The 16,340-nt window shown below is 38.4% G+C and overlaps 4 protein-coding genes across 4 annotated transcripts; 2 read left to right on the plus strand and 2 right to left on the minus strand.

The window, feature by feature from the left end:
• LOC18597410 (polygalacturonase) lies at positions 1,951-3,528 on the plus strand. The gene is made up of 4 exons (XM_018121276.1): positions 1,951-2,400; positions 2,556-2,845; positions 2,964-3,192; positions 3,310-3,528. The coding sequence occupies exons 1-4, from the start codon at positions 1,951-1,953 to the stop codon at positions 3,526-3,528; spliced, it is 1,188 nt and encodes a 395-aa protein (XP_017976765.1).
• On the plus strand, positions 4,058-6,427 carry LOC18597411 (protein EMBRYO DEFECTIVE 1674). The gene is made up of 4 exons (XM_007026444.2): positions 4,058-4,371; positions 4,472-4,545; positions 4,728-4,872; positions 5,167-6,427. Exons 1-4 carry the CDS (start codon positions 4,273-4,275, stop codon positions 5,752-5,754), a joined length of 906 nt encoding a protein of 301 aa, XP_007026506.2. The 5' UTR covers positions 4,058-4,272; the 3' UTR covers positions 5,755-6,427.
• LOC18597412 lies at positions 6,679-9,938 on the minus strand. The gene is made up of 6 exons (XM_007026445.2): positions 8,824-9,938; positions 8,580-8,635; positions 7,979-8,088; positions 7,653-7,812; positions 7,143-7,235; positions 6,679-7,025 (listed from the first exon to the last, which is right to left on the minus strand). The coding sequence occupies exons 1-6, from the start codon at positions 9,596-9,598 to the stop codon at positions 6,885-6,887; spliced, it is 1,335 nt and encodes a 444-aa protein (XP_007026507.2). The 5' UTR covers positions 9,599-9,938; the 3' UTR covers positions 6,679-6,884.
• LOC18597413 (CMP-sialic acid transporter 2) lies at positions 10,119-16,265 on the minus strand. Its single transcript, XM_018121517.1, has 16 exons — positions 16,001-16,265; positions 15,189-15,380; positions 14,903-15,019; positions 14,555-14,611; positions 14,227-14,304; positions 14,005-14,049; positions 13,358-13,417; positions 13,067-13,189; positions 12,813-12,890; positions 12,318-12,387; positions 11,929-12,036; positions 11,633-11,766; positions 11,438-11,517; positions 11,053-11,098; positions 10,891-10,957; positions 10,119-10,546 (listed from the first exon to the last, which is right to left on the minus strand). The coding sequence occupies exons 2-15, from the start codon at positions 15,354-15,356 to the stop codon at positions 10,907-10,909; spliced, it is 1,215 nt and encodes a 404-aa protein (XP_017977006.1). The 5' UTR covers positions 15,357-15,380; positions 16,001-16,265; the 3' UTR covers positions 10,119-10,546; positions 10,891-10,906.

Raw genomic sequence — 16,340 nt, forward strand, 5'->3', positions numbered from 1 at the left:
GAGTCTCTGCAATGTTAAATTTTACCTGAAGGACCTGCCACTGTTAAAATATAACTAATTTCAACAAATGTTTATATATGGACACTTCTTATCGAACTCTTTTATTGTAGCAGTACTGTAGATTAACTTGTACACATGACACATGCTTCCAGCTCTAAAAACATGGAAACCTTGAAATGAGGCGGCCTGCCTGCATTTCTGAATGCACCAATATTTACTATTTACAATTAATATTGCTTCATTGTTGTCTGTATTTATGTATAAGGTGAGCAGTACTTCAACTCAGGATATCAATTTTTGTACATTTATGTAATAAATGAACATGTGATCCTACCCAATGCCCATAATATATATAGAAGCAGCCTAGGAGGATTTTCAAATACTACTTATTATTCTTTAAGCCCACGCTCCTTATTAATTAAGTATATATATATGCATGATGCCTATGTATATCTATATGTGTGCATGTATAAGGAGAGATGGAAAGTTTTGCAACTGAATATGTATGCACGTATGTATATTTATATGTATTTATTTGCGTAGTACAAGTTTGATTGTTGGTATTAATTAATAATTCCTCGACCGGTCAGCCCTCTTGAAGTTGAATCGGATAAAAGAGATGACTAAAATAATATATTTGATGCCTATACACAGACACTGACAGAAAAGGAGGCAAGTTTTGTCAAACGCTATAAGAAAAATATCAAATGATGAAGATGGGAAATCTAATTAAGAAATTGATATTTGATGAATATGAGGAAGTTCGTGACAAACAAATGGAGAAGGAAGCAGGCAGTGAAGCAGGAAAGCTAGCGTTGTTCTCCTGCTTAAGCTTAAAGCAAAGCGTTGGGCACAACGCAACAATACATAGCATAGCACCAGGAAACAAGAAATATGGTAGGGGGCCTCATTCTCTGCTTCTGGTGACGGCTCTGTCGCATATGCTTTTGCTGGTCACGTTAACTCTAAAGACTTTCCTTTGTTTTCTTAACTCATTACTCTATGATCAGAATATTATTTAACTAATAAACCATAACCCTGCAAAGCGGAGATCTCCTATCTCAAGCAACCATATACCTCACACCTACACATTTACTGCCATACCCCTCTGCTGCTGCACATGTCAGCAATCATGCCCTCTCATGCCTTTGTTTCTGCATCTTTTTTTTGTTTCATGTTTTTTTCCTTGTGTTCTCTTCAACCCCCTTTTTTCTTATGCTTTTCTTTGATAACCTCTTAAATTAAGTACAGACAAAATGATAGACTTAACAATATAATAAAGACCTGCTTTCTTCCATTTTCTTCTGCAAGGCTATAGTTCACGTTTGTAGGAACTTTCCATGCACCAGTTATCGTCTGAAATTACGATAAGCGAGCGCATGTCTTGCTCCATTAAACTTAAACTAATCGTGTAAGCATGGATCGATTCTAACTAATTTTCGAGCGAGGGAGGATTACTTACACATTATCACCTTTCTTTTCCATAAAATTGGAAAACTATGAGCAAAGCTTTTCAAGAAGATGACAACCCGATAGCTAGCCTGAATGCCACTATATGATACAAAAAAAGTTAATGCGTTTACATGTGAATTTGACAATGAGGAAGCGCCATCCTTTTCAACATACTTAGTATTATACTAATCAAACAAATGGTGGCTGCATGGCTATATCCAAAGACCATATTGTAATTGGTAAACAGGTCAAAAAAGTTCGTATCTGATCTCAATGTTCGGCGCTACCAGGTTTGCTGAATGCTGACGCATGTAGTTAAACCAAACTGCCAATTCCCTTCCAAGACCCGATCTCTTATAAATACCCCTTTCAGCAGTTTCATCTCCTCACACCACCACTCCTCAGCCTTCTACTCTCTCCTCTCGCATTCAGTACTCAATACTCACAACCGCTACTTTTTCTAATCTAAAGGAAAAAAAATAAAAATAAAAATAAAAGATGGAACGGACGATCAATTCTATTCTTTTTCTTGCAGGACTTGTGCTCCTCTTCTTCACTTCATCTGGCGCAGCTCCATTGGCTCCTACTTACAGCGTGCTTAATTATGGAGCCAAACCAGATGGCAATTTTGACTCAACCCAAGCCTTTGTTGCTGCATGGACTTCGGCTTGTGGCTCCATAAACCCCGCAACTATTTATGTCCCCCCAGGGAGGTTTTTGCTGCGCAATGTGGTGTTCCGTGGCCAGTGCAAGAACAGTGCTATTTTGTTTCGTATTGATGGCACGCTTGTGGCTCCATCGAATTATAACATTATTGGAAACACCGGAAATTGGCTTATCTTTGAGCATGTAAACGGGGTTTCCATTTATGGTGGGATACTTGACGGTCAAGGCGCTGGCTTGTGGACTTGCAAGAGGTCAGGCAGGGGATGTCCCAGCGGCGCAACGGTGAGTTTAGTAATGAATTGCACATTATATCAGTAACCAACGTTAACCTTATCTAGCTCGTTTTGGTCATGACCTTGTTCTTTTCTCTTTCTCCTTAAATTTGATACCGTTGGCATATTTTGATGCTTAGAAGTATGAATACTTTGGCTTTGCAGTCTTTGGGATTCAGCAATTCGTGGAACATTGTAATAAATGGATTAACATCGCTAAACAGCCAAATGTTCCATATCGTCATCAATGGTTGCAATAACGTAAAAGTGGAAGGTGTAAGATTGTCTGCCTCTGGAAACAGCCCAAACACTGATGGCATTCATGTGCAATCTTCGAGCAGTGTCACCATCCTCAACTCCAGAATTGGAACGGGCGATGATTGTATCTCAGTTGGCCCTGGCACCAGCAATCTGTGGATTGAGAACGTTGCATGCGGACCTGGCCATGGGATCAGGTAAAAGATGATCACCTCTCTTATTTACACATATATATCTGCAAATAAACTAGTAGTAGTTATGATTATGGAATGGCTTTTTTAACATGGGAATTTGGGTGGTTGGACTTTGGAGCAGCATTGGGAGTCTTGGCAAGGAATTTGAAGAGCCTGGTGTGCAGAATGTGACAGTTAAATCTGTTACGTTTACCGGTACTCAAAATGGGGTGAGAATTAAGTCTTGGGGGAGACCTAGCACTGGTTATGCTAGAAACATACTTTTTGAGCATGCAGTCATGACTGATATCGAAAATCCTATTGTGATTGATCAGCATTACTGCCCTGACGAGAAAAATTGCCCTGGTCAGGTATATATATATATATGCAGGAAATTTATGCAGTTTGAATTTATTCTCTCTTGGCTTATATAACTTTGTAACTTTATTTTTTTTTTCGCTGTTTATTTTTCATATTGACTCCAATAGGTTTCGGGAGTTAAAATTAGTGATGTTACATACCAAGACATCCATGGAACATCAGCAACAGAAGTTGCACTGAAGTTTGATTGTAGCTCGAAGAATCCCTGCACTGATATAAGGCTGGATGACGTGAAGCTCACCTACAAAAATAGACCAGCAGAAGCAGCCTGTAGTAATGCTGATGGAACAGCTTCTGGTTTTGTTCAGGCCTCAAGCTGCTTGTAGCAGGTCGGATGGCAAATAGCACTAGTTAATTCATTATAGCCTTCAAAGTCGTAGCTAGTAGCTAATGATCGCCGAAAAAGGCTCTTTCTATTCAAGTACTTGCACCAAAATGTAGTAGCTCTATGTGTGGGGTCATTCTTTCAGCCTGTGAATTTATATATATATATATATGGCTCAGTCTTAGGCTTGCTCGAAGCCTGATCTCCTTGTTATATACAGCATATCAGCAGAAACCCTTTCTTTGGGAATTCTTATTACGATTTGTGGTTCTTGCTTGCTACGATTAACATTGGATATGTATCATTGGGTGTTATGATTGATTTTCTTGATATGACTATTTGGACCATTGCTTCAAACAAGTATTAAATTAGAATAGATCATGAATTTAGTCTTGAATTAAGAAGCCAAATTGATCATGAATTTATCAGCAAAATTATCAACAGCAGCAATGAGTGGCACAGAATTAAAGCTCGGAAAGTGGTACCACTACCATCCTTAAAAAAGAGATTGTGTTTTGGGGGGGTGAAACGTGAACCGGCATGCCATTGACTAGCGCCTGGCAGGGTGGTGCCCCATTGGGCTTTGGTTGGGGGCCCAATTGGGCTTGGCTTTGATCGCCAGCAGGTCGTCCCTCCAATCTATCCAGGCGTCTGGATTCACCAACAGGACAGACGCGGACAGAGTGAAACATAAGGTAACTGGAATCCAGAGGCGCAGGGGTTGCGTTGCCGCCAAAACATCCGAATGGGGAGGAGAAGAGGGACAAGATATTCTCCAAAACCATATAAATCGGACCACCCCGTCACCGCCGCTACTCCTCTCGCTAATCTATCCCTCAACTTTGTAAGTTTTCTTCCTTCTCTTCATTCTAATAGTAATACTTACAAACAATAGATTCTCTGTTATTTATGATAACTATAATTAGTGAGTGCTCGGGCTACAGGTGCTGTTGCATGATTGGTGGCTGGGCAGGGCGCAGCCCAGGGGTTTAGCTATTGGAGGATTTGAATGCAGAGGGTAGCTTCAATTTTGCTTTCCTTTTTCTTCAATTTTTCTTTCTGAAAGCATGACTCCGAGCAATTAATTATCCTTTCCTTGTGTTCTTTTGAGTGGAATTGGATGGACATGGAGGACAAAGTCCGACATAACTTTTTGCTTGTTTTATTGATTTGATGCATACTGGGTTTTTTGATAAACAGGAGACAAGGACAAAGAGTGTTCTGCTCTGCAGTCATTGCCAAAAGACACGATGCCACCACTCTTGAGACTGCGGATGGCATCACAGTTGCAATCAGTGGCTTCATCAATACCTCTCGTACGCATCAAAATGGCTTTCCACTTGAGGTAATTTGTTAGTGCCCTTCATTCTGTCCTGCTTGTTTGCCAACAATATCATCATTTCCCTAATATTATTGCCTTGCTGCCTTGTGTATTTAACTTAGGAATAGCTAAGCCAAATTGATAATAGAATAATGCCACTACAACTACAAAGCTTTTCAAAGGTACCAAGTACAAATTTGGATGTCCTTCCTGGCAGAATCATAATGTTGCAAGCACTCTGTCAAGTTTGCCATGCACATTTGTAACTCGCTTTTTGCAAAGATTGCAGCTCAAATTTCTCAATGTTAATCCTTGCAGTTTTGCAGTCATTTCCTCTATGGATTTCCATATGACTGGGAAGAATATGCTTCACAGTATTCTAATGAAGAATCTGCTGGTAGAGGTACTCAAGCAAGCATGACTTCTCGCAGCAATGCAGTTTCTTTCTTGCCAGCTTCTTTAGACAATCTTCCTGCTACAAGGATACGTGATCTTTTAATGTTTTCTGCTGGAGATTCTGAAAACTCTTTTCTGAAAAGAACTATTACTGATCACGTGCTGGGAAAACTCAGTACTCATGCTTCTCAAGATGCAAGAACATCCGTTGATTCAGACATGGGAAACACACATTCAAATACCTGTTCCTATTCTGCTGATGGTGAAAATTCGAATTGTCATAAGAAGGTGAAGGTTAATAGGAATCATATGGATGATAACAACATCTCAGATACAAGGAGTACCATAACAGTGGAATCTCAGAATGATGTTCAGTCTAAGATGGGTGTAAGCATCCTTACCCGACCTACAGGTGTTACCACCAGGAGCATGACTAGGTTGAAGTATCTTACACAAAAGCAGGAGGGACTTTCATCAAAATCTTCTGTAAAGCATATAAAAGCTGTTTAACTTTCATCACCAGTGGCCAAAGGAAAGCCAGCATGGAGAAAATGAAGGAAACAAGCACGCTATAAGAAACTCTCTGCCAAATCCTTCATCATACTGACAAGTATTCCTCAGTTTTCAACATCAGAGCCTTCCACCGAGCATCCCATGAAGATAGCAACTAGAAGTGCTTTAATAGGGAGTCAAGAAACAAAATTAATAAGGCAGGAAGTTGACATTGTTCAGCTTTCATAACCAGAGCCATCGTAAACCAGTCTGGAGAGAATCCAGAGAATTAGCAGGCTGAGAATCTTTCAGCCAAATCCTTCATCATGCCTAAAAGTAATGCTCAACTTTCAACATCTGAGCTGTCCAGGAAGATAGGAACTAGAAGTGCAGTAAGAGGGAGGTGCTCAACAACTTTAGCAAAACAGAAAGGTAAAGTCAGAAATCCTAATAAATCAGTAGAGAGAAGGTGCCGAGATAGAACTCTTGGTGAAGATCAAAGAGTTGTTATTTCGGCCCCTGTAGTTAAACATGGGATTTCTTCCAACCATGTTTCTAGTTGTCATTGTGAAATATTGCTATATAATCTATTATGCAGTTTACTTATGTTTATCTTATACTATTAAATATGTTGGTTCAAGGAGAACTTGTTGTGGCTTGCCAAAGTTAAAAGTCTATCATTTCTCAGACAGTGAGCTTTTTTTGCAAAGTAATGACTGAGCTCGCTCTACCAATGGCCTCTTCCGTTATTTTTCTATCGACCCAAAGAGAAGAACGAATATTCTTCCAGACCTTAACGTGCAGAGTTGCTAAAGATGGGCCCTTTGATCACAGGAATCTGGCTTGGGGCTTCTTGATAGAGCATTGACGCATCGTGTAGGTGCTCCCAAGGGAGCTTTGGGCTTTGTGTGAGGTGCTTATTTACACTGCTTACTACAACAATTAAAAAACCTGAAATCAAGTACTTACATTTAAATTATTTTCATAATGATAACAATGAAAATTGGCTAAGCTATTGTCTATTGGAGTGAAGGTCATGTCAATTAAAATTTTACATATTTGAGCTTTCTTTTTTTTGCTCTCCTAATTATTCCGACCAATATCTATTCTAGCCTAGTCTCTAAGGACCTTGGGTAGAAAGAATATTGTCAACAGACCAAACCCAGAGCTTCTGCTGCACTTCTACGACTTTCTCCGCTACAAACCCTGACCAGCATTCCCATCAGCAGTTCCCTCTGCTCCACCTTCAAAAGCTTCTCTAATCCTCGGGCCACCATCTCCATCTCAGGCTGTGCAAATAATCAAACATCATTTGCATTAACGATTAAACCCTAAACTAAGTATCCAGAAAAGCCCACAAAATGGTAATACCAAGTTAGCAACTTATGAAGAAACAAACTACATACAGAGGACTCTTCAGGAGGAAAGATTCGGTGAACAAGACATATCTTCGACAGTTCCAACATTGCTTCACTATGTTTACCTTGCATTTCAAAAGCCTGCAACCAAATGGCATCACAAAGATCAAGAATCCAGCAAAGTAGCCAGAAAGGGTAAGATCATGCTTCTCAAACTTATAGATAAGTGGGAAGGGGGCAGCCAACCCTGTAGCAAGTTCTAATGACTCCATTAAAAATTTGTGAAAAGAAAAACTGATACCACAACTGAAGTATCATATAAATGTCCCAAGACCTTGGTGCCAAGAACTCAGATAATAGGGTACACAAAACATAGGTTGTTGCAAAACAAGACATCAAATGCAATGGTCTATCAGAACTGCCGCCTATATTGACCAATAAATTTCAACACAAAGTTGCTAATGCTTCTTTCCCCTCTGTTGATGAGATGATCCAGGCAGCCAAGAACACATATGTGCAAAAGCTAGCAAATGTAAGAATAAAAGTATGAAAAATTACCCAAGCCTGCAAAAAAATAAAGCGTGTGCGTGCAGCAACACCAGCAGATACCATTCTGGCAGCACGGGTGTTGTCAAGTCCAATATTTTCAGCTAGCCCAGCAAGGAATTGCCGAGCATCTTCACCATCAATCTGAACATGGGTAGATTGACTTGGCGCCCTGCAAAATATCTAAGTATGTTTACAAGTTTACTAAAACAGTAGCACCTCAAGAACATCAAAGTCATGCTAAACATTCAAGCAAGTTAGAGACACAAAGTCACATACATAAAACCAACTGCAACAACTCAAAAGTTTCTAACTTTTGCAAAATAAAAATTCCATACCTGCAGCAAACATTTAAAACCAACTCAACAGACACACGATAGAATGAATTCCGAGTGTTTGTTGTGTCAATGGAGACCCGTACACCAGATGTCCTGCATATTTGACGCAACTGCTCACACATACAGGCAAAAAGAAAGGCCAGCACATGGTTCAAGAATCAGCGAACCACAAAAGGAAGGGAAATTGCACCAGAACATTAAATCCATTAAAAGTAATTCAAAATTTATCCAAGCTTAAGAGACCACTAATTTCTCCCATTCTAATTCATAAGAATGAATGAAATAGTGACAACATAGAGGGTAGAACGAAGCAAGCACATATTACACTGCATTAAACACAATCATCAATCATTTTTTTCACGCCTATTAATATCATAGAAAGTAGACCGACAAAAGCAAGGGATTTAGTATTTCGACTCCCTAGGACTAAGTTAACTATTCTACATTACACAACACAACCTCATAAGGAATCCTGAATGCATTCAAAATGAAGTGAGATAAAGTCATGATAGTTACAGCAAAAATGAAAAAATGAATGACCTAGAATTTTCTGGACTATAATAGAGTGAGAAATAAAGAAAAAGGTTAAAAAGGCACTGACTTGAATTATGTCCTCCTCGGTAATGTCCTTTCCACCCAATCTACTGTCGATGATTGCTGCATAAGAAGTTGGTAAGTTGCACTTGAAGATGTTAAGCATGGATATCTATAACAAGTAGAGATATTTGAAGACAAAAAAAGAGCAACTTTTACGGGGACAATGTTCAGTAATACTACTGAATGCAACCAAACATTATGTAAACATATATGAATTAGAATTAGTAAAAATAGTAACAACAACCTACCTCTGATCAATCTGTTGGCCTGAGTCTGGTAGTACTCGGAATTGAAGACGGAACCTTCTTTGGGCACTGAATCCATTTCCGGCCACCATTTTGGCAACTTGTCCCCGAGCTGGACTTGGAGGCGTGGATAATTGGTCTTGGTGCTAAGAGGCCGAGCCGTGGATAAGGATAATGGATTGTCCAAAGCCCTGAAACTAGGAGGGTCACCCCCATCCCTCTTTGTCCCTACAATCACCTCTCTTCCTCCAAGACTCCGGTCCCTCCTAACAATAACCTTGTGTTTAGGCCTAAAGCGAGCTTTCAAGCCCAACCCCAGCTTCACCAAGACTGTGAAAGCAAAAACAATGACGAAGCCACAAGTGAGGAAGGCAGCAAGAAATTGAAGGGTGGACTTGCGGCAGGATAGTTGAAGGGTCCGAGTATCAGGATCGATTTGAACCAAATTTCGGAGGTCCTGGAAAGCGTCTGTGGAGAAAGAGATGAGGCGGTTTAACTTGGAAGAAGACAGGGAAGAAATCTGGTCAAAATCGAGGACCAATTTGACATTGGGGTTGTCTGGGGAGTTTTGGAACTCGATGCTCCGTCTAAGGCTAAGGTTGTGGTTGTCGTAGTTTGGATTCCTTGGAAGGCGAGAACGGCGCGAACGGCGTGGAGTGGAGAAGGAGAGCTGCGGCGACCATGTTTTAAGTTGGGTGCTGCCGAACAGAAACAGAGGAGGAGAAGGAGAAGGAGAACGCAAGGGCAAGGGGAGGCAGTGGGTCTTCACACACTTCATCTAAACTAATCAAAGTAAAAAAATTACGTTGACATTAAGCATAAAGCAGACAAGGTACTCAGCGAAAGGTACCAGCCTAGCCTAGGAAGATTTCATTTTAATTCTGGGTGGAACAGTGTACACTTGACTTTACTGGAGAGAAACGAAACGAATCAGAGCTTTGTTCGTTTTGTTAGTTGCAAAGTTGAGTTGGACTTGCCTTCGCTTTGTTCTACTAATTTAATCACATAATTGCGAAGTATGTAGGTTTGGATTTGCAATGGATGGCGGGCTGACTCTTGTCTGAGTTTTCGACGCAAGCTTCCTGTCTGTCTGTCCGGTTCCAAAATGAACATTGCCAATGAAAAAACACACTCACGGCCTTCATTGATAGCATTTATTTCATGACACTTGTCTGAGTTTTCGACGCAAGCTTCCTGTCTGTCTGGCTCCAAAATGAACATTGCCAATGAAAAAACACACTCATGGCCTTCGTTTATACCATTCATTTCATTTGCTCTCAAAATCAAATTACAAATAATTAAATAGGCATCGATATTGAGCATACCCTTTTCTCACTTTCTGTAGTATCGTATCAAAATAAAAAGAAATTTTAATCCTACATTAGAAAATTAAAAAAATATATATTAAGATTTGGCCAAAAAAATATTTGTTCTCTATACCTGGTCTAAGGTAATAAAGAATACAAATAACACTAATAACAACAAACACATGATATTTGTATTTTTGAAGGGACTCAGCACCAACCAACCCAATCGCACCGCTCTTCCCTGTCTACCATCCACCATCGGCTTCTGGATGGCCGACCCAAGAAAATTATAGTAACACATAACCTCATTTTTAAGGTTTTATTCCCATTAAATGTTCCGAAAACTGCTTTCTTTAATCTCTTCTCTGCCACTATCCAACATCTCCAGCCCAAAGAATTCCTTCTAACGAGTTCCCTGCCTGCAACACATTACAACAACTGTGTCAACCTAAGAAGCAGCTAGACTTGCACACATGAATCACAAATATCAATCTTACTAATACATGGCTTTCCTATTATTCATTCTGCCCCCATCTAGACTTTAATGCCTAATCCATCCACCAAGGGGGACAAGTTTGGTCCAGGTTGTTACAATCTTAAAGACAAAATCTCTCTAATAAAAAGATCAGTTTACCACAAAATGATCAACCACAATTTCCATTCATAACCCTCTACTTCTTTTTTCTCAAAAATTTTGTGCAGCAATATAACAACACCGCAAGTGTTTCCAAATTAAAAAACTCCAAGAATAAAAAGGTCATACCCTACTCCAAGAAACTTTAGGTGGGAAGAAGTGGTTGTCTCTCATCAGATCCAACACGATGACTAGCCTGGAAAGAGACAAATTAAAAACAATAAGTTGGAGTGCAAGAGACCAAAGGCCCTCTCCAAGGTAAAGACAAGCACTTTCACAGAAAATTCATACCTCTTCATTTGCTCCTGCTGCCATATTTATGAAAGATTCTTTGGACCTGAAATATATATAAAGGAAAAAACAAAAAAAAAAAACATGTGACTGCAATGCAAGAGCTAACTTAGTTAAAACACTTTTCCATACAGCTAAACATATTTGAATCACGTTCCTCTGCCAAATTCTAGTTAGAATGCTGCTAAAGCAGGAACAATCACTACCACTGCAGCATTCATCTGATACATAAAGCAGGAACAGTCTTAACTTAAACCAACAAGGAAAGGTAACAGCAAATGTATAGAACATAAAAAATGAATACCAACTTGAAGCAATAGCACATTCCCTATAAAATTTCATCTAAAAAGGTTCATAAGAAAATTGGAAAAGAAGGGGTATATACCTGTGGTTGTCCTGATAATCTACCAGTTCCAGCTTCCCATTCTGTTGTTCATCTTTGACCTTGGAAAGAGGTGAAAAGAACTACAGAGAAAAGTAAAACATCGGAACAATACCACAAAGTAAAGGTAAGCAAGCAGAATTCCCAAATTTTCAGTACTAAATTAGCCATCAATAAGGCAGCATCCTTACTAATTACCTGGTGCATAGAGATAAACACAATAGAAATTCCTAGGATGAAGTTCATGGTCAAAGTATGGCCAAATAGTGCCGCAGATGCTATGCCGGTAAAGATTGTAGCAACGGTTGAAGAATACTTCTTCAAAATTGTATCTGAATGCACAGAACAATGAGTTGAACACAACAATTTTGAGACAGAACAGAAAACGGGTGAGATGCCTTCATTGAAGCTATCTTTTAGTAAATTCTAATCCCATATGAACCTAGAATAGTCAATGAAAATTCATGAAATTAGATAAGTTATTAGTGTATTACCAGCATATTTGAAAAAAAAAGAGGATAAAATTCCCTGGGCTGCATTGTTAAATATAAGAAGCATAGTAGCTTTCGAATGTCCTTGTAGGATATCAAAGCTACTAGGACCTGAAACAATCCAAATGAGAACATCAGAATAGCAGATACACAAGTGAAGATGGCAGACGGGCTTAATAGTTGCTTATTCAGACAAGAATTGCTGGGGCAATAACCAATAAAGTTCCCACCACAAGTGAATATGTTGGAGCAGAAAGCTTGTTCCAAATTGAAGTACTTAAAGATGAAAATAAAGCACACAAGATCAAAAGTAATTTGACTATAGCCAATAGCTCTTCTGCATATACGTTAACTTGCTTTACAGAATTAAATATGTTAATATTCTACCGTACCTTTAATAACAGCTGTTCCCAGTATTGCCAGGAAGTTAAATATAGCACCATATCCATATAAAAATAAGTTCTGCAAACCAAAAGAGACAAAATTTTAGAGGATAACCATAGAAAAGTAAGTAATTCTTTATCCTTTCTTGAGAAACCAGGCCAAATAGAAAAATTCCAGTGCTGCCAATCAGAACTCCTTCAATGACCATGCTAGATGGCTGCACATAACACTGATTGTCGCAAAGATAAAAGCTCTTCACTAGGTTTCCCATATGATCAAACTTCCTAATATCTGAGCAATATAATGTCAAGATATATTCTACATAAACCTTCAAAAGGAAAACAAACTAATCTTTTGTAGACATGGCAGGTACAAAGACTGAAATGGTTACTACAATTCTAACATCAACCAATTACTCCTTTTGAAACTAACACAACGAAGTTCTAAAAGCATTTCTCTGGAACAGAAAGAGACCACAAATGCTAAAAAGTCTAAAAAATCACCTGAAGATAGATGCTTGTCTCATACTGACTCTTCAAAGCATACTCATTGTAGACGGAGGCCAAAGATGGAACAGTTACCTGAATGATTATTTCCAATGTTAAACTTCCAGGGTGTTAAAAAAAAGTTAAGGGGTAAAAACACAGATACAAAAGAATGACGAACATAAAACTACTTTCTGTCAAAACTGATTGCATGGCCCACACATAAACCAAGATATCACTAACATATGATTCAAATAGCCGAAGCCACTTACAAAAATCAATGTGTAGATGTAAGCACCCGTTGAAACAGGAAGGCCCAATGCTGTAGTACCCTCAGGTAAAGAACGCAACTGATTTACACTAATTCCAATGAGCAACAGAGCAAGAGCTTCCCACTGCAAATTAACCACTAATTAGCAATGCAACTATCATGTAACAAAGATGCCACCGATACCACACAGAACCAAGAATCATATGTGCAGTTAGTGCAATTAATCATTGTATTGACATGTGCTTTCTTCTGATTGAATTCTTTTTAACCAGTTGATAGTTTCGAGTCTAACCTGTATCACAGAAAATCTACGTCTCATTATAATCTTCAGCAAAACAGCAATTACCAAAACCTGCATGTTCACCGAGCAGATGTAGAGAATTTTACAAGGAGCAGAAGCAATTATTTAAACCAAAAACTAATTCCAATATCTCAGAGGAATGAAACAAAAAGATTCCTCCAAGTGCCGCTATGCATCAAAGTATAAGCATAATTGAATTGGAAATAATGTTGACGCTAATTAGATGGAAAATAGTAAGAACTTGTTTAAAATTAGCATGTCACAATTTGAACCAAGCTCTCTGTATCCAAATTCCAAATAACATACACTCAAAGAAAAGAAGGAGCACAAAATTGCCATAATTAAGCAATGAACTACCCAGCAAACTGTAACCCCAATTAAACCCTTATCAGGAATGAAAGTATAACTGCTGAGAAACAAGAATTCTGAAAACTAAAAAGAACATCCGATTATGCAATAAACTAGCCAGCAAATGTTAGCATCAATGGAATAATGGTACTATAGAATTACTCATCAGCATTGAAGTATCACCACCATAATATAAAGAAAAGTGCCAAGAACTAAGGTCACAAACAAATTGAAGGTAATAGCTGCAAATAAGAACAAAGATTGGATAGATTATTACAAACTGGAGCTACCTTCAGGTTGCTCAGCATCTTCACAGTTGCAGGATTGAAATAAAGCTGCCAATAAGCAATTGACACTAATTAGTAATGACTTATGACCTTTATCATGCTAAAAACAGACCCAAGAAACAGAACAACACCAGTCAGTATATAGAAAATTAAAAACATAGACTGTACAAATGCTACCCAACAATATTAATAAAATGCCCAGAGGAACCATTTAAAGAAATATACCTGCATAATGAACTTCAAATAGTTATTGATGGCATACAGAAGTGCTGGAACAGCAAGAAGAACATTGTTCCGAGCTGCCTGCAAGAAATGATGCTTGCAGATAGGATTATATTATGAATAATGAATCATTTCAGCATTACACCTTTCATGCCAAGAATGATAAAACATTATCATTATCTAGTACACGTGATTAATATGCAAAGCCATAGTTGAACTAGGCAATCAGTAGCTTTAAATAAAATTTTCAACTAATAGACTTTTACTATTACAATTTATCCTACTAGTCCAAATCAAGTATAAATCATGTATGTCATTAACAAATTTGTACCTGCATGAATGTGGAAATTGACAGAAGGGGCTTTTCGCCAACTTTCTGATTTCTAGCCTGTAAACATGTAAACATGGTTTCAATGAGATTGCTAAAGAGTTCATAAATATCATAAGTCCTCATATTCCCCCACCTCCCCATGCCAGAATGTACTTCAAAATATTTCATCAGCATCAAACAAAATAGTTACAGTTGCATGATAGAAGCATACAAAGTTCAATAAAAATTAGGTCAATTTACGGCATGCCACGCTTCACTTCAAAAAGATCAACCCAATTTATCAAAGCAGAAAGGTTGACTCAAACAAAGAAATACAAGTTAAGAAATCAAGAAATAATTTGCATGTACCTGGAAAATAAGCATAACAACTGCAAATAGAACCTTTGCAACCTCCGTCAAAAAGTTAACACTAATGGGGCTAAACATGAAGCGCCCATCCACCTTGGACATATAAACCAAAATAGGCTGGCAGAAAAAGAAAATATCAAACACATGAAGAATCAAGATTGAGTAGAAAGGCAACCAAACCAGGACAAGCTAAAATGCGCAATTGCAGAACATTGAGGAAGGGCAGGAGACAAACAAATAGGTATGTGTATAAATGTAACAAAAGCAGAAATTGATAATGAATTACCTGGAAACCAACAAGAACACAATCGCCAACAACCAAGAAGACATTAAGGACACGTTGCTTTGATGATACCCTGCTTTTGTGGCGGTCATAAGCCCTAGACACACCTCTGGTAGTCGGGGAAACCAACTTCGAATGGCAGACACTGCATTCTATCATCCCGTTTTTCATTGGTTTGCCCCAAAACTATCACAACTACACAAAATAAAATCAGGAAACAAAGAAAATTTAGGCAAGTTGGAGTAAGTTCGTTACTGCTACATCAAATACTAACACCCAAATAAACAAAACTTTGAGAAATCCAAAATCTACAAGAAGTTGAAATGATTGGAATCCAATTTTTAAACAAAAAGTGAATGCCGAATTAAAAGTTCGGTCATAATAGCTAATTCAGATTGCCCTAAGCATAATCAATTCATTTAAATTGTTTATAGATCCCATAGACTGAGGAAGGAGAGGGAAAAAAATTCCATTCCAAATTTAACGAGAAGCAAGAGCAGCATCAATATGATAACGGTGGATCTACGCTCAATAATCAGTAGCTGGATACTTATAATCCGACAAGCAAGTTTAAACAATTAAAGCAAAGAACATGCACTGAAATAACTTAAAATTCAGATCTTTCCATAACAACCTCAAGATTAACTTTTTTTATATATAATAAAAGGCAAGCAATTTATGAAGAAATGATCAAATTTGGAAACATAAATGCATCGCAGACAAATTCAGATCTTGCTAGTTGAAAGCGGGAAAGAAGCTTAAACAAAATAAAAATAAGAAAATGCTAATGATATAATGACATTAATTAAGCTGACCTGCTTAGTGTTCTAACAAGGCATCTCCAGAATAAGCGTCGGTGGCGAGATCCGTAATTGAACCGCCTAATCTCAAATGAGAAATCGATTCCTATGAATCAGATTTGGAAGCGAAATTCAAATGAATAAGAAAAATGGTTAGAAATAGAAATCCCAAAGAGCAGTGCTGAGAAGATGCGATCATGCGAAGAATATGCAGAGAGAGAGGGCTTTTAAAATTCAACTCTCTTTCTTGCTTTGAATGCACAACACGGCTTTCGGTTTTTGGAGCGGAAAGGACGCTTGTGTCACAGAGGCACTGGGCAAGGGAAGGTGACAGACCAATAAGGTGTGGGTGTTG

This window comes from Theobroma cacao, chromosome 5 (genome assembly GCF_000208745.1).
Source record: "Theobroma cacao cultivar B97-61/B2 chromosome 5, Criollo_cocoa_genome_V2, whole genome shotgun sequence".
NCBI lineage: Eukaryota > Viridiplantae > Streptophyta > Magnoliopsida > Malvales > Malvaceae > Theobroma > Theobroma cacao.